Source organism: Dysidea avara, chromosome 11 (genome assembly GCF_963678975.1).
Source record: "Dysidea avara chromosome 11, odDysAvar1.4, whole genome shotgun sequence".
Classification (NCBI taxonomy): domain Eukaryota; kingdom Metazoa; phylum Porifera; class Demospongiae; order Dictyoceratida; family Dysideidae; genus Dysidea; species Dysidea avara.
Genome location: NC_089282.1, coordinates 8,574,282 through 8,597,459, shown reverse-complemented (window position 1 = coordinate 8,597,459; position 23,178 = coordinate 8,574,282). Strand labels below are relative to the sequence as shown.

Sequence of the window (23,178 nt, the reverse complement as noted above, 5' to 3'; positions counted from 1 at the left end):
AACATCATGTCATACAAAGTGAAGATGGTACTTCTTGTGTTCATTAGCTATTGCTAGCTTTGTATGCAAAAAAAATTACTGAAAGTAAAGGAGCTGCACTGTACAGTATATGCAGTGTGCACACATACCTATACTAATGGCCAACTATACAGAGCAGCATAACAATTGCAATCTTGTGTTTGTAGATTGTGGCAAGAATTATCACAGTACTTGCATATATAACTGTCACATATATAACTTCATGGTTGCAATTCTCTGGAGAAGTCATACTAAATATTTTCTGTGCAAGTGGAAGTTGTCTTACATAGTAAGCTGCTCTGAAAACTGTAATCTAATAGGACCAATCTTGCTGATAGTCTCTGGACTTTAATGGAATAGATCATAATATCCCAGACTTATAGCTCAAGGATTTTGGTGAGAGTGTTTCTAAGCATTTGATTTTTCCTTGTTACACTTTCTGAAACAAAATTTATCACTTTGGTGATTTTGAATATTTTGTTGATAATACTAGATGCCCATGGAAATTTGCTGTCTACAAACTATATACTTGTATGTGCCACTAGATTGCTGCTTTTACTTGCAAGTGGAGAGTGAGATCTTGTGAATATTATAAAATTATGTTCCTGTTGGCACCAAACTTACCTTCTGTGTTCACCTGCCACTTCTGTGCTCATCTAGAGACTTTGTGAGCATGTTTTTGGAGCAATGTTACTTTATTCTCCAGTAAATAACACAGACATCTACTAATAGTTGCACTGATGTCTTTTGGGCAAACTTTGAAAATCTGATGGCTATATTTAAGCTGTGACAAATATATTGCTTAGAAATACAAGGTGCTAGTACAGTAGTTACCTTGCATGTAGGACACCTGATATGACTGACACAAAACCAGCTAGATTCACGAGCCTGTAAAATCTTCAAGACTCAGTTTTCAGGAGAGATTCAACTGCATGCGCTCATAGAATGTTGCCAAGTGTGCTGCAGCAAGTTTAGTTATAGCAACCTCAAGGGTCCAAAACTCATATACAATCTAGTAGCTATAGCTACATGCAATGCAGCCTGTATTTTTAAGAACTGCCAGTGATAGTAAATTAGCTGAATATTTTTATAAATTCTGAATTGTGTTGACTAGTAAGGGTTTACACCTTATACCACAGAACTTGTTGGTCATGGTCCCACTGAACTCATGCAGCATATGACATATACACGTACAACTTGGTCAAGTTGGAATGTGTCACATACTTTGACATATTGTTCAAGTTTATGGCAAATGACAAGTTTTGGGTTTACATATATTATCTGGTATATGTGTTTCAGTTTAGGTAGTGCTATAGTTGCCTTTCTGTATATCCATGGCAACAAGTTTACTGCTATCCACCTCCCCCAGTTTTTATGCTGTGGCTAAATGAAATATCATGTACAAATATATAGTTCTATTGTGAAATGTTAAAGTTCAGACAATAGACATTATTAAAATGTGTTCTAAGTGCAAATATGATTTGTTAACTCTAATGAGTTATTGCACCAATGAATATAGCTACTGTGTAGTTTTCTATACTTGTAATTTTGAGTTGAAAACATATTTGTAATTCAAGCTTATATGACTGCTCTATTAGGGTATATCCATCTTCAGGTGACAAGGCTTATTCACATTTTATATGCAAAGTGCAGCTCTGAAGTTTATTACCCATAGGTCTATGCGAACAACTCCCAAGTCTGTGAATGTTGATGTGTAGGATGGGGACTTCAATTCCCCACTCATCTTATAATTGTATCACATGCATGCAAGTGGCATCACAGTAGAGTCAATTTCTGAAGTTCACAGTGGTCACAAGGCCTAGACTTCAGTATGATGGCCACACAAACCCAGTTGCTGTTTTTGTATATTATGACCACAGTTCTGCTTTGTCAACAAATGTATTCCTGGATGTGGCAGTATGGACTGATATCACATAACTAGAAGGTGGAATTCTTTAAAACTGCATGTGAGTGTGGTGGCTTATGGGAATATTTTTCTCTAGAACCATTTGAGGTGTATATCAATTCTGTTCTCGTGTTCTCTAAATCCTCTGAACAGGGTGAGCATTATTCATTATTGTACCTGCACAGATGCATGTTTTGTGTGACATTAAAGAATAGCTGCCTATTAATATTGTGGCTATGCAGTCTCATCCTCAAGCAAACTAGCTAGTTCAAAGACAGTATTTCAAGCATGCACTGCATTATAGGAATTTTATGCAGAATTCTGTGTACAAACAATTTTGTTAGAAACTCATATTGTGTTGTAACTGTAAACAAGTACATGTAGTTGACCTTTATTAGATCTTGTTGTAACACTAAACCTGTAAAATAACAAACAGGTCACACAAGTTCTATTACTTGTTTGTTCAGTAGTTTAAGGTAAGGTATGTCATACAAATGTTCTGAGCTTCAATACTTTTTATCAATAGACAGAATAGATAACAAGCTCATGTAATCTGATCAATGGACAGCAATAGCATTTTTCATCTGGATTAAAAAAATTAAGTGAAATTGTTTTAGGTGCTCCCAAGATATGAGCCACACAAATTCTTAAATTCTTCATTTTTTCTTCATATATACATTTCTTCTTTTTGCACACTTTCAAAAGCTGTCATAAATGCATTATCTGATTGCTTTGAAATTTTGCACATAGAAGGTGGCTTTTACGGTGCATCTTGGTAGCATGTTTGGCTGGATTGGAATAAACAGTCGAGGAGTTATTAGTGAGTATTCACACCAATATGTTGTTGGCACTATAAACCGCTTATGGTAAGAAGCTGAAAATCAGTACATGGATAGGTTAACTACTGAACCTCAAACCTTTTGTGAAAGAAATCAAGCTAAATAAAGACTATGAAGATACAGTGAAAAAACCAACAGTGTGTAACAATTCAGTACATGATCAAGATAAGCTAATAAAAAATGATACTTTCCACACCTACCAGACTGCCAGAGTGTCTCAGGTAATTAGCTGAAAATTGGTGTACAGATGAATTATTCATCTTAGAAAGGCCCTTCAGATTAGAAGAATTGGATTTAAAGTGTCATTGGTTTTAATTCAAAAACCAATGCTATTATGTTGCAAGTCACTTTATAGAGAACCCAGCTCTATTATAAGTTACCCTATAGAGAGTTCAGCTACATAACAATACAGTTACCCTGTAGGAGTTCAGTCAAGTTAAAAATCACCCTGCAGCCTGTAGAAAGTTCAGCTAAGTTACACCACCTTAAAAGAAAGTTCACCTACAGTAATATTATGAGTCACTATTTCAGCTAATTATAAGTTACAAGTTACCCTGTAGAAATTTCTACATTTACAAGTCACCTTGTAGAGAGTTCGGCTAACACCCTGGTGAATAAGTTACAACCACCCTGCATTACAAGTCACTCTGAAGAGAGTTCAGTTAAGTTACAAGTCACCTTGTAGAAAGTTAAAAAAACTCAATTGCACAGTGACACTAAAGTCTCCCATCCTCACGTGACTAAATAGCACACCACTTTGCACATCAGTAGAATCTATTGAAACAGAAAATCAGAAATAACATGAATAATGGGAAATGGTTGATAAACACAAAATACTTGTTGGATTTACTCCATAATCCTTTTAATTAATGATCGAAGTAAGTACTCTAATTAAAGCAGTCATACTAGCTGCACAAAAATACTCTAATAGAACAGTCAAGTAGGGTGGGCCAGCCTTAGTTGATATATTCATAATGACCATTATAACAGCTTGCTATAGATTAGAAACCTCATCATCATGAGTAATTCAAAAGTCTTATAATTAAAGACCTGTAGATGCAACAATTACAGATGTTGGAACATGGATGTTTAGTACATATGCCTTGATGAGATTATAATTAGTAGTCAGTACTGTAATGTATTACTTTTGCTGCATAGTAGTATAAACAATAAGTGATAGCTATATATCATTTACTTGTGTGATGTGATTCTCAGATATCAGTTAAACTCCTTACCTGTGTATGTGTATCATTTCTACCAGTACACACACTGCTGGTGCTTACTATGGCACTGTGTGTACATACTGTATTGTTGCTCAACATATGCACAAGGGGTAAAGTTGTGTCTGTTGTCTGCATGAAATTCCCTTATTACAAATTACTAACACACTCATACAGTGCATAATAATACCTTTCCAAAAACTTGAAGTAGTCTCAGAATCCTGCCAAAGCAAAAAAATATTTGTAAATCAAAATCACATGCTTGAATAATTTTGTGTGTGTGTGTTTGTATGTGTGTGTTGCAATCACCTGATGTACCATAACACTGAACTAGAGTTTCAAGTACACCACCTTGCAACATTGTTATACCTTCTTTACCATATGTGCATATCTACTTGATGATTTGTAATTTTAGCAATTTGGATTGTAGTTATCATCTGTTCTGATATTATTGAGTTTATGATTCTGTATAATTATGGGTCCAGTTGTTCTTGTTTATACATTATGTTCAGCTATTTTTTTCTTTTTTGCACCGTGTAGCTATACTGTAGCTAGCTCATTGGTACTGCAATCCTGCAAGAAAGAACAACTCTAGCTGACTGCACAGAGTTTAAACAAATATATCATAAGATAAGCAGTGAGCTAATTGAACAATTATCTTTCATCAAGTGCATCCATTTAAAGTGCATGGTAATACAATGCTAATATGACATGGCTAATTGTACACACATGCTTTTTACACTGTAACAAACTTACACATCAGACTAATCTGCTTTGTAAAATGGTAATCATTTAGCTATAATATAGACTGATGTAACTGTGATGTAATGAGTCCTCCATAGCAATTAGTGTTACAAGAAGAGACCATTTAATCAGTATCATGAAGAAGCTCTTCTTCCCATTGTATGTGAAATGGACAGAGGCTGGAGAGGGGCCATCTGGGTAGTACAGAGCACGAATCAGCCAGAACTTTCTAGATAAATCTTGCAGGATAGTTTATGACGACAGTGTCAAAAGAACATTGCTAATATTGTAAGTTTGTTTTGGATATAGTTGTGTGTGTGTTTTGTAATTTTTTTCATTCTTTCCTTGCCATGCCCACAATAGTTCCATACCTGGTCCTGTTTGTGGTAGCATGTTGCCCGAGGACTCACATACTTATAATTATTTTGGGGGCTTGTTTGTTGTACATGTTTCATCATTAGCTATAAATCATAGCTTTGATAAAATTCTCTCCAGTGTTAATTTGTAGAGTAAACTGAGGCTAAATGTACAATGGGAAAGTTACGTTGAATGTTCTATTAGAGTAGCTAGCTAGTTGTGTGACTCAATCTTGACTGTTGTAAGAACCCACGTTATGTTTAATTGCATCACGTGCGCTCATGCTACGTTTAATTGAATCACGTGCGCACGCAACGTTAGAACCGTGACCAATTTTGGAAGTTGAACTGTGAATTCAAACCGGTTGCAACTACGAGTAATACTAAGCTTTCGTGTTGTGTAAGATGGCCACATACGACCGTTTTACGCCAGTTAACATACGGGTTAATTACAACATGAATTCTGCCGAGTCAACCGATGCATTTAAGAACCTTCAAACTAAAATTTTAGACAAATTCAGCAGTCCAGGTGTGGAAATAGCCAGAGATTCTGTAGATATAGAACGTATATATCGTAAGTTCTTTGTAAAAGTGTGTGTGTGTGTGGTGACTCGTGGCTTCTTTTTCCCCTTGACACTAGGACCATTTGAGGTGTACATCAATGGTGGTCTTGTGTTCTCCAAATACCGTTTTGGTCATTATCCTTCAGCTGGTGATATCAATTCGGTTAGTATTGCTCATTATTGTGCTTGCACAGATTAATGTTTTATAAAGCCATGTATTGTGAGTTAAGCCAAGCACAAAGGGGTCTAACTTGGTTGATAATCAGTCAACACACTTCGGCATATATAGTAACAAACTGGCTGGTAGCTATTAGCAATACACTGAAGAATTGTTTTGCACACTGCCAGCTTTCTCCAGCTGTATTTCCATTGCTGTAGCCCAACTTTCATCATGTTTGGTCGTCGTCCAATTTTTTGGCGTGGATTGATTTACTGCAAAGCTCTGTATGTGTAGTACAAGATCATATATAGTACCTGTTATTGATTACAGGCTATTGCTATCATCCATACATACTTTTCCCTTTTGATCACTTACTAGTAACCAACTCTATACTATATCCTGCCATGAAAGTTTTTATTCCTAATCTGCCAGCTGCAGTTCATATAACAGTCTTCAGACTAGTGGCTATAACTCTAATAAAACAGTCAGGTGCATGTAAGATTGTAATGATTAATGAGCTGCCCGCCTTCATTGGTTTAAGCTAACTTTCCTGTTGATCACTGATTTAGTAAACCTGAAAAGCAACCAATAGCTACTCGGTTTCCAAAAGGATTAGGCCATTGTTTCAGATCAGGGATGGACTTCGTAGCATCATACAACAGTTCATCAAAAGTGCACAGTTCCATAATGTTTGAGGCAACATGTTTTATTGTGTTGAGACCTGGTAGTTTTGGCATTGGTTTTAGGCGTGAGTCTAATATACTCAAAATTTTTCCCAAAACGCTTTCAGGAATTTCCCAAAATTTTCACCTATTATTCTCTTCAGTGTTCCCATTATGCTTGCATTATGCTCCTAGGTTAGCAATTATTTCTTACAATTATCTTAGAACATTTTAATCAGTGAATGCTCTATTAGACTATTTCACTACAAAGTGATTGTTTTGTTAGAGAGTATTGATCTAAGGAGCTATGTACAATGCATTTGAGTGCTCTATTGCAGTTTGCAATTTTTGATCTATTTTCATGGAATTAAGCTCTATATAGTTTGAAATATCTACCTAATATGGTAGCATTATGCTGGCATAGTACTCCAACCTATTAATATGCTTTTTATTATGCTGGCATATTTGACACAGGCCTACTTGGCTTTTGATAATGGGTGAAGATCACCAGGTCAATGATCAAGTACACATGTATGTCAGGCTTGTACATTGAGCACATAATGTACATGGTGAAAAATATTTGACAAGGAAAAAACTTAATGATAATGGTATGATGGACTAACACATTGACTGTACACTACATTTCAGTATACATTATATATGTCATCTATAAGGAATTTACATCTACCTTCTGACATAGCTGTGTACTATTTATAATCTCTTGACTTCCAGATAATAGATGTGGCAAAAGAAGTTTACCATGGAGGAGAGCCTAGGTCAATTGATAGTTATACAGTGACGGTGGGTGGTCTTGACTAACATATCTACTAATGTGATGTGCTCCAAACTAAAGACATAATGACGTTTGGTAATTCATAATGTAATGTTCTATGGTTGTGTGGATGTGTATATAATAATATGTGCGTATAAAACTTTAGTTTAATTTACATCATTACAAATGTTAGTTGAAGGTATAATTATAACACTCTTCGTTATTTGTGTATAATCAGTGCACAATTGGGCATGTTCAAAATCTGATTATATTTATCAGGGTAATCTTGGAGATGAGGTAGTGGTATTAAGTTCTTTCAGTTGTATGGTTGCTATGTACAAAGCTATTTAAACAAAACATTTTAAAGCACCATAATAAACAACCTTTAGAGTTATCAAAGGTTATGTAGCTACTATTACAAGACTCATAGAGTGATATAATGGAGTGTACTTGTTACATGATGTTTTATAAAGGTCAAAGTCATGCTTTTATATACTACAGCTACATGGCTATATCAAGAGTTCATAATAGAGAGGTTATAAACTCTTGGCTATATGCACTAACTAAACTAGTTAGCTCCACAGTGTGTCAAACACATACACAACATTATGGGAAATTTTGTATACTTTATTACAGAATTCTGTGTACAAATAATGTTGTGGAAAACCTTTAGTTTTATGTAACTGTAAACAAGTACATGTAGTTGACCTTTATTAGATCTTGTTGTAACACTAAACCTGTAAAATAACAAACAGGTCATGTTTACAGTTCTAGTACTTGTTTGTTCAGTAGTTTAAGTTGAGGCATGTCACAACAAGCCCCATACAGACTCAGTTTAAGAGTAAGTAGAATTCTAGGAAAATGGTTAGTGGGAATGGTAATTACCAGCAGAAAATCCTGATAAAGGTCAGCATGTCAAAATGCTTCTTTGTTACATAGAAATACTCTAATAGAGCAGTCAAGAAATGTTGTAATATCTCATCCTTCAGGGATCTTCCTGTGAATTTGATGGACTATAGCTAGCAAAGATTAGGTATATGACTAGCTAAGTTATCAATACTTATACTAACTGGGTATGTGGCAGCTACAGTATGCTTGTCAAGCTCTTCAGGTGCATACACATATAAATTTTAAGGCCCATGTAAACTCCTAGTTTAGTTGCAAAATCAGGCTGATTGTTGTCTTGATTTAGAATATCTCTGTAACAGAGATGCCAGTGATATACTAATGGTGTGCTTCACTTAGCCCCATTGGGCTTTGTGAATAACCACATGCATACACAGTAGCATACAAGGTTATTACCACTGCTCATACACCTCATCCTTCACCATCTTATGAGACTATTGTACAGTGTGTGAGACTTGAGTTGTTATAAATCTCTTGATATATTTGGTCACTTTCAGATTGTGTTATATACACAATTCACAAATTTCCTTGTACAGTATTGCACATCTACTCAGAGGTGACTGGCTGGTTTTCTTATACATTCCACTCATTATGACAACAGTACATAATGATGTACTTTATTGGGATCAGCCACTTCTATGCTCATCTGGAAATTTCATCAACATCTCAGAGGGAGTTTTTGTTGCAATGTTACTTTATCTCCAATTTCTCACACTGATTACGCTTTGGAAATATCTGCAGCTGGTGGATGCAATAAGAAAGAAATAAGAGGTCCTTGTACAGTAGCTACCTTGTGGGACACCAGATATGACTGGCACAAATTCAGATTTATCTCTATTCACCATTAGCTACCCTTTGTAATTGTCCTGTTGGCCATACAGAAATCCAGCACTGTAATGTATACAATATCTTGTTGTTGACTCCATATAATAGCAATTGTACTCAAAGTATAGCATCAAAGATCTAGTGATTGTTGTTCTTAAATATTTCCTACAAAGTAGGTGGATACGGTTTTGTTATTTGAACATTGGAGAAAAACAACTTTGCAAAAAAGATAGAATAGTTTGCAAATACAGTGTACATGTAGCTATAGACTGTGCAGTCCATAATATTATCCTTCACAAGAGAGCACTATATAGTGAGGTACTGTACATTAAAGCATCACTGTCACCATGTAACTAAATCACATCTTTTTCACACCAGTAATGTTTTGAGGGCTATACCGTATAGGCATAGCTCAGCTGTTTTGATATTATTTTATGTTTGTACATATTAGCAACATTACAAGTACAGAAAACTAAGGCCAATGAAACTTGATTAGCAGTTTCGCGTCATCGCCCGCATGCTTTTGATACACCCGCATGGAATTTCATTATTGGTATTTCAGATCGAAATACTCTAATAGAACGGTCACTTTTACTCTAATAGAGCAATCAGCTATACTCTAATGGAAAAATCACTTGTTATAGATTAGTAACGTACCTTAGCTATTTAATGCAAGAGTAATCAGTGTAGATCTCACTGTTTTTTGGCAGGAATCTTCATGTTTGGATGTGTGTTGTGCTTTTGGAAAAATAATGAATAATAACCGCCCGCCCGCATCAATTTTTCAAAAATCTGAGCGAGAAACTGGTAATCAAGTTTCATTGGCCTAACTGTACAGTAGCTATTCATTGATGTTTACTTTAAAAAAATTACAATTCTAGTGTACTGCATTAGTTCAACATTAAAGTGGGCTGTGGTATAAATTTTAAACCCTTACTATATGGTCAAAATAAATTTAAAAATAATATTCAGACAATTTACTCTCAGACTATCTGACTGGCAGTTGTTAAAAATACAGGTTGTATGTACGTGAGTTTTGAACCCTTGAGGTTTGATATAACTAAACTTGTTGCACATATACATGAGCACACTTAGCAACATTCTGTGGGTCCATGCAATTGAATATCTCTTGAAAAGTTGTGAAGATTTTATGGGCTCACTGATTGAACATGAGGACAGTTTGATGGTCATCTTTACATGTAGCTATTAACTTACAAAATTAGTTTTCTGTTCAGGACTGAGGTAGTACCTGCAGCTGTTTTGAGGTTGTTTGTACCTTGAGTTAATCTTTGAGCAAAATAGAAAATCAATAAAATTTGAATGTTCTATTAGAGTAAGCTAACTAGCTATGCATGTGACTGCTCTATTAGAGTATATCGATCTTCAACACAATTGCCAATGGCTTGCAATTATTCACATTATGCAGTTTCTACGCACCTGTGATGAAACTTACGCTTTAACAAAGGTAAATGAGGATGGGGATTTCCCCACCCATGTTACGTAATATAAATTGTATCACGTGCAAATAAGGACATCACAGCAGAGCCAATTTCTGAAGTTTGTGAGCAAGGTTAAACTCGAGGCTAAACTAGTGTTGTAAGATGGCCGCACAAAGTGGTATTAAGCTGGTTACCGTTTGGGTATTGTACGACTACGATTCTGCTGTATCAGAAAATGTATTTGAGAACGTTGCTGCAGACCTTCAGTGCTGGTCACTGTAAAGCATTAATACAATACAATACAACGTCAAAGCTGAAATTTTAGACAAATGCAGCAACCCAGAAGTGGTTCCAGGAACTTTGACAGTACGGGCTGAGAACACAGAACTCCCGGAAGGTCCCGGTGAGCTTTAAACTGCATGTGCAGATGTGGTAACTTATGCCATATTATTTTGTCTCTAGAACCATTTGAAGTTTCTGTCAGTTATGAGCTCGTGTGGTCTAAAATCCGAACTGGTCGTTATCCCACTTCAGCTAGTGATATGAAGGTGGTGAGTATTATTTAGTATTGTGCATATAATTTAATCTTAATATTCGTGATTTGTTGTAACCTCCCTGCATGGCTTCATTTCTAACTGTACTGCACTTTTTGGTATTCTTAATCATAATGCTCATGATGTATGATGTGACTGGATTTTGGAAAAACGATCCAAATGCACATTGGAAGTTTCAAGATACTGTTTTAAAGAATTCAAGTCAGCATAAGCAAGCATGTGTATGCAATTTACACAAAGGATGCGTCAATATACTACTTTAGACCATGCACTTCCAGTACTTGTAGCTGCTTGTAGAGTTTCCCACCAAACAAGATAGAAAATCTGAGCAGTTGGAGGAGTGAAGTAGCATCACGAGTGCTCACTAAGGGGAGAAGGGTAGGGGGTGGGTGGGTAGTAGATAGAATTCAAAAATGGAGGCAGACCACGATTGGAGTCCAGACATGAGATTACAGGGATGTGCTGGTTTCTTAGTGACTGATACTGTATGTAGCAAAATCAACAGAATAAATGTCTGGCTAACATATCGGGCAGCCATCAGTAAACCACTGGTTCTTTCCAAGCCAGGCCCTTCACAAGGCCAGAAACCATCATTCGAACTCTACACACCACCCAGAAAAGACGTCTGTTAAAACTGAGGTACTAGTACATAATACGATAGTGTAGCCATCCACTGGTGGTGTTAGTTTGATATTGCTTGATGTTCGATTTGGATCAGTTTTATAAAATCTGGTCACATATTATTATTTATTTGTTAATTAGCAATCACCAGACTTGTTTTAACGCTAATGTACAATTTCAGTATAAGTGGTTACAATTAAAAAGTGGGAAATGTTATGTTTAGATCAGTATAAGAAAGATTAGGAATACATAGACTGTTCCATTGGGGAATAGTTCTTGGTAGAAATGAGTAGAGGCAGGAGCTTATGGGCAGCGAAGGAGCATGAAACTGAGTTCCAAATTATGTTTAAAATAAATTGCTTTACGTCACACACAAATGGTTAGCAATGGACACTCCAGCTGCACTAATTGAAATCAAGGTAGAGCCAAGTTCACCACCATCAAAGAAGAGAAGGACCTCAAGGAAGACTCAGCCAACTTCTCCATTGCCATGTATCACTGCCAGTCACATTCCTTGGCTTCTTCTATGGCACCTTGGGGTCCCTTCATTGTCTATTCGTGGCACTGGTTTGCTCATTGCACATCTTCTCGTACATGGTATAAATCTGTGGTGCATGTTAGGATTTTTGCAAAAAATGGACGATCCCTGTTATAAATCCACTATTGTGGTTCATGATAAGATGTGTACCATCTACATATTCTATCTTTTGATATAATCACTATTATAATAATTTCCTCTTCCAGATAACAGATGCGGTAAAAGCAGCTTACCGTCGATAAGATAATTGAAGGTATATAGTGCAGACAAAAGATTATCTTGATTAACACGTCTATTGATGGGATACACTCCAAACTAACACATATAATGATACTGGTAATTGATAATGTATTGTATTGATAGAATGTACTATGGTTGTGTAGATATGTGTTAAAATGTTTAATTTTAACTATAAACATTGTGGGGAACACTTTTGAATATATAGAATGCATGGATATTATTCGGAGTAATCACTCTTATTCAACACTGCACAATTGCTATGCATACACTCAAAATCTGATTAGAGGAAATAGTTATCAAAGGTATTACAAGACTGATCAAGTGATGTAATGAAGTGTTCTTGTAATGGTAAAAGTTTAATTTATTATTGCTACACATGACTATAATGCAGTAAGCAAACTAGTTAGTTCCAAGACAGTGTTTCAAGTATTAAGACACAAACACTATATTATGGGAAATTTATATGCTTTATTACAGAATTCTGTGTACAAATGATATTGTTAGAAACTTGTATTGTGTTGTAACTGTAAACAAGTACATGTAGTTGACCTTTATTAGATCTTGTTGTAACACTAAACCTGTAAAATAACAAACAGGTCATGTTTACTGTTCTAGTACTTATTTGTTCAGTAGTTTAAGTTAAGGCATGTCATAACAAGATTCAAATACTGTTATCAGTACACAGAATTTGTCAACAAATAATGTATCCAGTGACCATAAATGTTTGTGTACAGTATTACACATTTAGCTTATTAGCCTATTTTAGTTTTTTGCTTTATTTTTATGAAAAAAAATTTGTGATAAAAAGTTTTGTGTAAAAATATTTCTGTACAATTTACATGAATGACTGCTCTATTAGAGTAGTTCAATCTTATGTAGAATTTTTGTACAAGTTTTGCATACAAAAATTATTTTTCAATGAAAAAGCAAATTATGGTATAGTCAGAGGTGACTGGTTTTCTTGTACTTACATACCACTCACGACAGTACAAAATTGTCATGTGAATTAGCTAGCCATAATGACTTCACTGGTCCACTTAATTTCTATGTATCTGTAATATTGTGACAGATTACTGCTATATAATCTGTGGTAGATCTGTTGGTAGTTATAGTCTATACATTTTTTTTAGTTTAAGTGTTTCACCTCCAGCTCCATAGGAAAAGTATAAGGCACTCCAATAGAGTAGTTGAAATATTTGCAGCAATTATAGTTGAGGCAATTTATCTTCTTATAGGTAGTGAAGAACTATTTGTATGCAAGATATTTTATTTAGCTATATTGTAAAAACTTATCAGGAGACGTTGTAGTCTGGTACATTGGATAGGGCCTGTGATGTACCAGACTAGAGATGTTGGTGGTCATTGTAGAAAGAATTAGGTATACTTCCAAGGTGAAGCTACCCTGTATGCAGGGCCGCCCACAGGGGAGGGAAACTGGGGCATTTTGCCCCGGGCCCCAGCCCGAAAGGGGCCCCTTGAATACCTGTTTAAAAGATCGATATACTCTAATAGAGCAGTCAGATCTAAATACTCTAATAGAGCAGTCACAATATTCTTCAGAGGAGCAGTGTAGCAAGTTTATAGATAAGGAGATATGGTTGGTGAGGAATAATTATTGTCATTGTCAGCAGGTCATGACCTTTTTTTTTTTTTTTTTTTTTTGGTCTTCAACTTACACAGCTTGGGTGAAGTTGTGATTCAGAATGGAAACATCCTTGCCTCTGGGGCCCCACTTTAACTCTTTGCCCTGGGCCCCTTAATATCTCTGGGTGGCCCTGCCTGTATGACTTGTACTACACTTGGGTATGTGCTACTTGTGATGGTATAGGCTACCTACCACATTTATTAATCCTCTCCAACATTGTACTAATGTATAAAGAACCACTGTTACAGTTGCATCAAACAACTTGTACCATCCATGCATGTCACATCTCCAGATGAAGCTAGCACAAGTATTGACCAAGAACCAATTAATGCAATCCATCCCCTTTCCTTCCTTGCAAAGTTCATAGCTTATCTGAGCAGACAACACAACTGGAAAGCAAAGTTACTGATATCAATGAATTCTCAGATTGTGAAAGACAAAAATCTACTTTAGTAATCTATAATACACCACAGAGAGAGAGAGTGGACTCCTAATACAAACACTGATACATCAACAACTTGTGCAATTCTCTAGGTGTATAGCTAGTGGCTCAAAATACTTACTTGGCAAGAAGTTGACAAATACCTAAATATGGCAATGAAGTAAACATATGGAAATTCTGTCTCAGTCACCACAGCTCAGATATAACACTAAAATTAATGGAGTTTAGTTATATCAACCTCAAGGGTCCATAACGCACAATACAATCTGTATTCTTAATAACTGCGTCAGATGGTCTGAGAGTAAATATTTTCTGTATGTAAGTTCAGAGCATCACTAAATTTATTGTTTTTCTACATGACTGAATTTTATCCTTTCTTTCTTTCTTCTTTCCTTTATTTCTCAGAGTAATTAATAATTAATTCTTTTCTCTACAGAACTTATATCAAGAGCAGGGGCAGTGGAGCAGGCCAAAGAGTTAGGAGCCAGGCCAACTGTGAGTTGAAGACCAAAAAAATAAAAAGGTCACAACCTGCTGACAATAGCTGTTCTCCTCTCCTTATTTAAAACTATACATACGTAGCTAAGTAACTTGCTACACTGCTTTCTGAATACTGTGACTGCTCTATTAGAGTATCCAGATCCTGACTGTTCTATTAGAGTATCTCGATCTTTTCTTGCAAACAGTGTCCCATAAAAGTGGGGGGGCCATGGTCCTCCTGGCCTCCCCGTCTCCACCGCCTATGATCAAGAGAGTTATGTATTGCATGGATCACACTTAGTATATGCAATTCCTGAAAAGTTTTGAAGTTGACTGAGTCTACCTCAGTCTGCTGTTTTGTAGTTGTGCGTGTTATAATCTATGAATAAATTCTATTAGAGTAACTAGCTAGGTAACTGCTCTATTACTGAGTAATCGATCTTCGAACTTTTTCTACATGTAAAGTAGCTACAGCTCTAAGTAGCTTATTATAGTTAAGAGAGTGTCAGTAAATCCTTCGTTGTGAATGTTGATGTGAGGATGGGGACTTCCCCAGCAATGTTACGTATTATTACAATTGTATCACGTGCGCGCAACGGCATCACATGCAGTATAGCCAATTTCTGAAGTAGAGAGAAGTTCACAGTAGACTAGTATCGCAGAACGGTTTTACGCCAGTTGACATTTGGATAAATTACAATCACAGTTCTACTGTATCAACAATTATATATGAGGAGGTCACCGCTGAAATTTTAAACAATTTAAGCGGCCCAGATGTGGTTCCCGGAACTGTGTCTGTAGGGACTGATATTACAGAATTAGAAAGTGGAAACGGTGAGAAACTGTATGCCTGTTGTGCGTGTGGTGACTTACTGTGACTGGCATATTTTTCTCCAGAACCATTTGAGGTTAAAGTCAATTCTGTTCTCGTGTTCTCTAAACTCGAAAGTGGTCGTTATCCTTCAGCTGGTAATATGAATAGGGTGAGTATTATGTAGTATTGTGCATGTACAGTTGCATAATTTATATTGCTATATACCATACTATGCTATATCTAGTTTACTACATATACAACTTCCTGGCATACAGTAGCTATTATGAACGATGGAGCTCTTGTTCATTACAATCCTTCCTGAACAACTAGTGAAGTAACTCCTGTATCACTCCATAATTTCATACTGCTGAGTGCCAGCGGTGACTGGAGCTTATTTCATTCTGTGTCTTCTGGGCGAGGTCTCAAGAAGAGCTGAGTGATATCATGTGCCCATAGACTGTCCAAATGTCGGGATGGGTCTGGTGCATTACCACAAAGTATTACTTTATATACAAATCAGATGTAACTTACTTATAATAATATCAGTGACTACAAATGTGATTGCTTGATTTCTTGCAGTTGCCAGCTCTTCTACTCACAGTAAGCATATCAGACCACCCTTTTCTTTAATATGAGGGTGGGAAAAAAAGAAAACACAGTGTATATATATGGCCACACGAGACTACAGTAAGCATGTGTCTTCTGCCATTTGCTGAACTGTAAACAATACATATCACATGCGCTACCATCACATGATGCTATATTAAGTCTTATTAGAATATTTCATGATTGTTCTATTAGAGTATATCAATTTTGCACGTTCTGTTGGTTTCTTCCTTGCAGTTTCCCTCATAGATTTCCTGTTTAAGGTTCAACTTGAGGGGGGCCCAAAGATCCTTGACCCTGCAGAGTAATATGAGGGTAGTGTATATACCATCAAGACACACGGTAGTGTGTCTACCGTGTGTCATGCAGTCCAAGAAGCCGGCGCACAACACCCGTAAGTATATTGACAGGAAGAACGAAAATGCAATTTTCGCACCTCTGTACATAGTTCTGTGCTACCTTGATGGAACAAGATGATTTTTACTGTAGACACACCCGCCAACTTCAGTACTCCACTTACCAAATTTGAGCAAAATCGCTTCAAGCGTTTCCGAGATATGCGACTTCAAAAATTGGCTTAGTTTCTTCGTTTTTTTCCTTCTTATTTTTCTTCCTCTTTTCGCACACTTACAAAAACTGCTATAAAACGTGAACACCATATCCGATTGCCTTGAAATTTGGAACACAGAAGGGGGTATGAAGGCGCATCTCTGTACCAACTTTGGCTGGAGTACGATAAACAGGCAAAGAGTTATGAGCGGTTATTCACAAAAAATAATACCAATATAATGTTGTCACTCCTACAGGGTAAACCGCGTATAGGATGAAGCTGAAAATCGGTGGGTCAATAGGTTAACTATTAAACCTCAAATCTTTTGTGGTTTGAAGGAAATTGAGCTAAAATCCAGGAAGATACAACGAAAAAACCAACAGTATAACAATTATGCAATCGAGATTAGCTAATAAAAAATGACTACTTGCCACGCCTACCAGATAAACCACTTGGGGTAATGCTTTGAAAATCACTGTAAAGATGGAGTAATCATCTTAGAAAGGCTCTTCAATGGTGTAGAAGAGTCAGACTTAAAGCCACGGAGTTATAACATTTGGTGTAGCAAGTGCGAGATCGAGATACTTTAATAGAGCAGTCATCCTAATAGAGCAGTCACCCCGAAGAGAATTCAAGAGATCAGCTAGAAACAAGTAACCTGTATAGAGATCAGCTACAAACAAATCACCCTGTAGAGAGATCAGCTAGAAGAAATTACCTTGTAGAGAGTTCAGCTACAAAGAAACCATCATGTAGAGAGTTCAGCTGCAAACAAATCACCTGTAGAGAGTTCAGCTACAAACAAATCTCTCTGTAGAGAGATCAGCTAGAAGAAGTTTTCTTGTAGAGAGTTCAACTACAAACTAGTGACCTTGTAGAGACATCAGCTAGAAGAAGGTACCTTGTAGATAGTTCAATTACAAAGAAACCACCGTGTAGAGAATTCAGCTACAAATTAGTGACCCTGTAGAGACATCAGCTAGAAGAAGTTACCTTGTAGAGAGTTCAGCTACAAAGAAACCATTCTGTAAAGAGCTTAGCTGCAAACAAATCACCTATACAGAATTCAGCTACAAACAAATCACCCTGTAGAGAGATCAGCTAGAAGAAGTTACCTTGTAGATAGTTCAGCTACAAACAATTCACCCTGTAGAGATCAGCTAGAAGAAGTCACCTTGTAGAGTGTTCAGTTACAAAGAAACCACCATGGAGAGTTCTGTAATAAATATATGTATTATATAAATAATTTGTACATTTACTGATAAAATCAGACATATTTAAAGTATTTAACATCTGTTTCATCTTTTCTTCTTCCTGTGGTAAAGAAAAAAAGATAGGTTAAGAAAGCCTCAAAGCTGGCCATAGGCCGGCTTTAGGCCGGCTTTGGGGTATACAAATACAAAAAGAAGTGAAATCTAATCCAAAACAGCCAAGCTGTAAAAAAAGAGTGCGGCCCTCAAAAAGGCTATGGTGAAAAAAGATGTGAAATCCAAGGTGGTGGCCAAGAAATGGCACCAAAATTCACCTGAATTGTCATTATAAAAATTTTTACCATTAACCTACCATCGCAGCCATTTCTTGGCCGCCACCTTGAATTTCACATCTTTTTTCACCATAGCCTTTTTGAGGGCCACACTCTTTTTTTATAGCTCGGCTGTTTTGGATTAGATAATAACTTTCTGAAGGAAAGTACTGCAAACTTCCATAAATTATTCTCCAGCTATCTTTCAGCTAGCTATATGCACTGTTATTTAGTCCAATTTTTTGTTATGGTTAGTTGTAGTCCAAGTTTTGTAGAGTAATTTATTTTGAAGTGTGGATGAGACCATATAAAGTACTGACTATCAACCACATGTACTTTTCCCAATACACACATAGTTGACCACCTGTTAATAACACTGTACTTAAATTTCTACTTTATCCTGCCATATAAAGTTAATCCAGTTTTCAAACTGGTCTTCGTTTATAATGTTTTTGGAGACTCACCAACCTGTTAATGACTTACTGTTTGAGTGAACAAGGATGCACTTGGCGACATCATCTAGCGAAAAGTCTAGCATTTGTAAGTGTTTCAAGCTTCATCACACTGATTGTTCGAGGCAAACCCTTTTATAGGCATTTGCCCTGTTTTGCTTGGTTTTTGCTTGGGCTCATTTTCTTGTGATAAAAACCTTGTACAGGCTATGTCTCCAGTGTTCACCCTCCAGTGCCTAACTGGTAAAGCAGATAGAAATAAAAGAAAAAGAAACAAATCAGGCATTACAATTCTTATGTGTGTAGAGCTTGATTAATGGATGATGATCACTTATTAGAAAAGTTCAACAATTAAGTAGTACACTCATTGATGTTAATCCTTACATCAAAAAATGGTGGTAGAATTCAATTTACGGGTTAGTAACTTAGTATACTAAACATTAATATATACTGACCATCTCAAAAATACAGTCAGTGTTTCAACACACACACACATGAAACTGATCAAATTGTAATGTGCAGAGAACCTCCTAATATAGAGTTTACATTACTAGTGCCAATAGCTGTCAAGTTCAGTGCAAGCTTTGTTGTTGTCAGATACACTATACACTTGACTGCATTATTAGAGTATTTACATGACTGTTCTATTAGAATGTTTTGATCTTGCATAACCCACCCTCATACAATAATCATGGACCGGAGTGAAAAAACCACCTTGTAACAAAGTCTTCAGCATAGGTTAAGCTTCCTGGCCTATACCAAGTTTAATAAGAACAATCAGTGTACACTAACTCTGAGCACAATCTTTTATGGTTTTACAAGCACAATTGCATTTTGACAAGAAGAAATGGCCCGGATTGGACTGTTTTCATTCAAAAAACAAAATCAAAAATTGGTCATAGACATGTACAATGATCTATAAGCCTAACCTGACTACTTTTTATCCCACAATTCTTGTTATCCCTGTGAAGCAAAATAATATGAGCAAAACTATATATGATGGCAAATGTCTGTTTTGTCTTAATTACACATACTCTTTACTTTTCACTTTATACTTACTAGTGGACCAATACTCATTGCAAAGAACCACCAGAAGGTTGTTTTGAGTTGAAGGATGCTTTACTAGGTGGCTTTTGGTGTGTGTTTTGTTAGGCTTTTTATGAAAAACATGAATGATCTCAATTGTGAATCCACTATCATGGTTCATGATAAGATAGTCCAACTTTTGACATAGTTACTATTATATTAGTATCCTCTTGCAGATAATAGATATGATAAAAGATGTTTACCGTGGAGCACAGCCTAGGAGAATTGATGGTGTATAGTGTGGATGAGGGAGGATCTTAATTAAACATCTAGTGATGTGATACACTCCAAACTAAAGCTGTTAGACATAATGATTGTGGTAATTGATAATGTAATGTATAGATGTATAGATGAAATGTACCGAGGATGTGTGTATGTATAATTTCTTTACATTATGGGAATGCAAATATATCATGGTTTTTATCACTGTTTAACCAAATCAATACTGCACAATTGATATCAAATCTAAGTTGTGCATTAATCATACAAGCTTAAGATTACAATTAAACATGACATGGGGATGAGTACTGAGATAGTAGCAAAGCGTTTTTTTCAGTTGTATGGTATGTACAAAGTATTTGCACTGTAAACAAACTTTTGGAATTATCAAGGGTACTACATATATTACAACTACAAGACTGATCAAGTGATGTAATGAAGTGTGCATGGTACAATATAGTATATAGCTATTATGCGTAATCTACTATTCCGTTATATGCTATACATGGCTATGTCTCTTCCTCAAGCAAACTATTTAGTTCCAAGACAATGTTTCAAGTATTAGACGCATACACTGCATTATGGGAAATTTATACACTTTATTACAGAATTCTGTGTACAAACAATGTTGTTAGAAACTTGTATTGTGTTGTAACTGTAAACAAGTACATGTAGTTGACCTTTATTAGATCTTGTTGTAACACTAAACCTGTAAAATAACAAACAGGTCTTGTTTACTGTTCTAGTACTTGTTTGTTCAGTACTTCAAGTTAAGGCACGTCACAACAAAACACAAATGGTCTGAACTTCAAATACTTTTTATACACAAAAGCTCTATTGTTGGACAACAATAGCATTTTCATTTAGAAAATCCTCTTTGCCTTCTAAAGTAGTCTACATACCAAATTTAAGCAAAGCTGCTTTAGGTGCTCCTGAGATATGAGTCTTTAAAAATTGGCTTAAATTACTTGTATTTTCTTCTTACAAGAGCTATCATAAAACGCATTATCCAAATGCCTTGAAATTTTGCACACGGAAAGGGAGGGTTTAAGGTGCATCTTGGTACCAAGTTTGGCTGGGATACAATTAGCAGACAAGGGGTTATTACTGATTATTCACGAAAAATAACCCCAATAATTATGCTGTTGTCACGTCTACAGGGTAAGTGTGTGAAAAGAAGAGGTAAACTGTTTATGGTAAGAAGCTGAATATCGGTATGTGAATAAGTTAACTATTGAACCCAAACCTTTTGTAGTTTAAAAGAACTCGAGCAAAATATCATTCAAAAAATCAGCAGTGTGTAACAATTATGTGATCTGAAATGATACTTTCCATGCCTATAGCCAGACTGCCCGATTGGCAGAAATTTGGTGTATAGATGCGTTGATTAACTTAGAAAGGCCATCCAGTTGTTTAGAGGATTCGGATTTCAGTAAAAGCATTGAGTTATAATATGAAATCAAATATGCATAGCAATTTAAGTGCAAGATTGAGATACTCTAATAGTGCAATCACCCAATTAAAGCAGTCACCACAACTCAATTAAGGCATTCAGCTATTTTTCAAGTCACTTTGTAGAGAATCCGGTCTAGCTCTATTAATTTTGTAGATAGTTCAGCTGCAATCCAATTTTATCCTGTACAGAGTTCAGTTACATTTACAACAAGTTAAAAATCACCCTGTAGCCTGTAGAAAGTTCAATACCACCGTATTACAAGTCACTGTATAGAGAGTTCAGCTAAGTTATAAGTCACCTTGTAGAAAATTCAGCTACATTACAAGTCACCTCATAGAGAAAGTTAAAAATCACCCTGTAACCGGAGAGTAGTTGGGTTACAAGCCACCCAGTAGAAAATTCAGCTAGGTTACATAAGTTCATACAAGTTATCTTGTAGAGAGTTCATCCAAGTTAAATATCAGCTTGTAGAATGTTCAGCTAAGTTACACTACATTACAAGTCATCCTGAAGAGAGTTCAGTTACAACGTCACCCTGTAGAAAGTTCAGCTACATATTATGTATACTGTTAAATATGCCTTCTACGGTGCCACTCAAATGTAACGTTGTCTTGCAAGAACGCGAGCGATTAAAAAACTTGCTAATTAAAGGGTGTGGCACCAATTTCACTTGCGAATATTCATCCCAAATGAAATGGAATAAATAATCGTGAGTAAAATGGGTGCCACTCTCTTTAATTAACGAATTTAATTAATACTTACACTCTCGTGAGATGATGTTACATTTGAGCAGTACTGTAAGTGGTCTACATTGATCAAGAGTTGTGAAGATCAGTGACAGTACATAAGTAGTTCAGTTATGAGCTAATTGTCATATAGAATGGCATATACAGGACCATGTGCATTTTATCTGCAAAATTCCTAGTTGGCTATATCAGTCTGTCCATGGGATGGTGTTGCAGCTACAAGTTATCATATATACTCGGGAGGATTCTTATTAGTCTTACAAGCAGTGTGTTATTAGAATATATTTGACTTTGACTGACTACTTAGAGTAGCATTGTTTGGGGAGAGCCTCTGTGCCCCCCATCCACCACTAAATTCATTAATATAGTTATAAACATTGTATCCTAGTGCTGATTACTTAATATAAATGCATGAGTGTATTAGGAGTGTATTAACACATACACTGGGACAGTCTCTTAGATGGAATGGTGTGATAGTGGAATAAAATTTGAGTTGGCAGTGTGGGGAATAACTTTTTAGACATGTGCTGGCACACCATCAGGACAAAATGAAAATTGAGTGGACATATATCAGTTTGTCTGGATGTTTAAGATTTATCTGTTTCTCCTTTCCTGTATGTGTTTTGCCAAATTAGATGTTTGTTTCAAGCATTGGGGTCACCAATGTACTGTAACTACTTGTCCACTCGCTATCAGTGACAGATCAGACAAGCACAGCATTTTTAATTCAGTGCTGTTACAGGAGCATTTGTAGGAAAGGACTTAAAAGAGTCATTAGGAAATTACCTCAGTAGTAC

General features: G+C 36.1%; 2 protein-coding genes and 1 long non-coding RNA gene across 4 annotated transcripts; all 3 read left to right on the top strand.

Moving 5' to 3' along the window:
* The first annotated feature begins 5,417 nt into the window (after nucleotides 1–5,417).
* Nucleotides 5,418–7,432, top strand: LOC136239391 (uncharacterized). The gene is made up of 3 exons (XM_066030125.1): nucleotides 5,418–5,657; nucleotides 5,724–5,809; nucleotides 7,201–7,432. The coding sequence occupies exons 1-3, from the start codon at nucleotides 5,489–5,491 to the stop codon at nucleotides 7,285–7,287; spliced, it is 342 nt and encodes a 113-aa protein (XP_065886197.1). The 5' UTR covers nucleotides 5,418–5,488; the 3' UTR covers nucleotides 7,288–7,432.
* Nucleotides 7,433–10,485: 3,053 nt separating this feature from the next.
* Nucleotides 10,486–12,543, top strand: LOC136239382 (uncharacterized). 2 transcript variants are annotated; one of them, XM_066030119.1, is made up of 4 exons: nucleotides 10,486–10,661; nucleotides 10,719–10,813; nucleotides 10,873–10,958; nucleotides 12,330–12,543. In XM_066030119.1, the coding sequence occupies exons 1-4, from the start codon at nucleotides 10,573–10,575 to the stop codon at nucleotides 12,363–12,365; spliced, it is 306 nt and encodes a 101-aa protein (XP_065886191.1). In that variant the 5' UTR covers nucleotides 10,486–10,572; the 3' UTR covers nucleotides 12,366–12,543. The 2 variants fall into 2 exon arrangements, with proteins under 2 accessions (XP_065886191.1, XP_065886190.1); XM_066030118.1 differs by having other exon boundaries at nucleotides 10,873–10,961.
* A 3,050-nt stretch (nucleotides 12,544–15,593) lies between these two features.
* On the top strand, nucleotides 15,594–20,369 carry LOC136239063 (uncharacterized). Its single transcript, XR_010693336.1, has 3 exons — nucleotides 15,594–15,764; nucleotides 15,828–15,913; nucleotides 20,137–20,369. It is a non-coding gene; the product is annotated as an uncharacterized lncRNA (long non-coding RNA).
* The last annotated feature ends 2,809 nt before the right edge of the window (nucleotides 20,370–23,178 follow it).

Excerpts from the sequence above, each read along its gene's own strand:
- LOC136239391 (XM_066030125.1), top strand. The coding sequence starts at position 5,489 with ATGGCCACATACGACCGTTTTACGCCAGTTAACATACGGGTTAATTAC. Across the intron at positions 5,658-5,723 it reads AGATATAGAACGTATATATC|GACCATTTGAGGTGTACATC; the intron begins GTAAGTTCTTTG and ends CCTTGACACTAG. Across the intron at positions 5,810-7,200 it reads CAGCTGGTGATATCAATTCG|ATAATAGATGTGGCAAAAGA; the intron begins GTTAGTATTGCT and ends CTTGACTTCCAG.
- LOC136239382 (XM_066030118.1), top strand. The coding sequence starts at position 10,573 with ATGGCCGCACAAAGTGGTATTAAGCTGGTTACCGTTTGGGTATTGTAC. Across the intron at positions 10,662-10,718 it reads GAAAATGTATTTGAGAACGT|CAAAGCTGAAATTTTAGACA; the intron begins TGCTGCAGACCT and ends ACAATACAACGT. Across the intron at positions 10,962-12,329 it reads CAGCTAGTGATATGAAGGTG|ATAACAGATGCGGTAAAAGC; the intron begins GTGAGTATTATT and ends TTCCTCTTCCAG.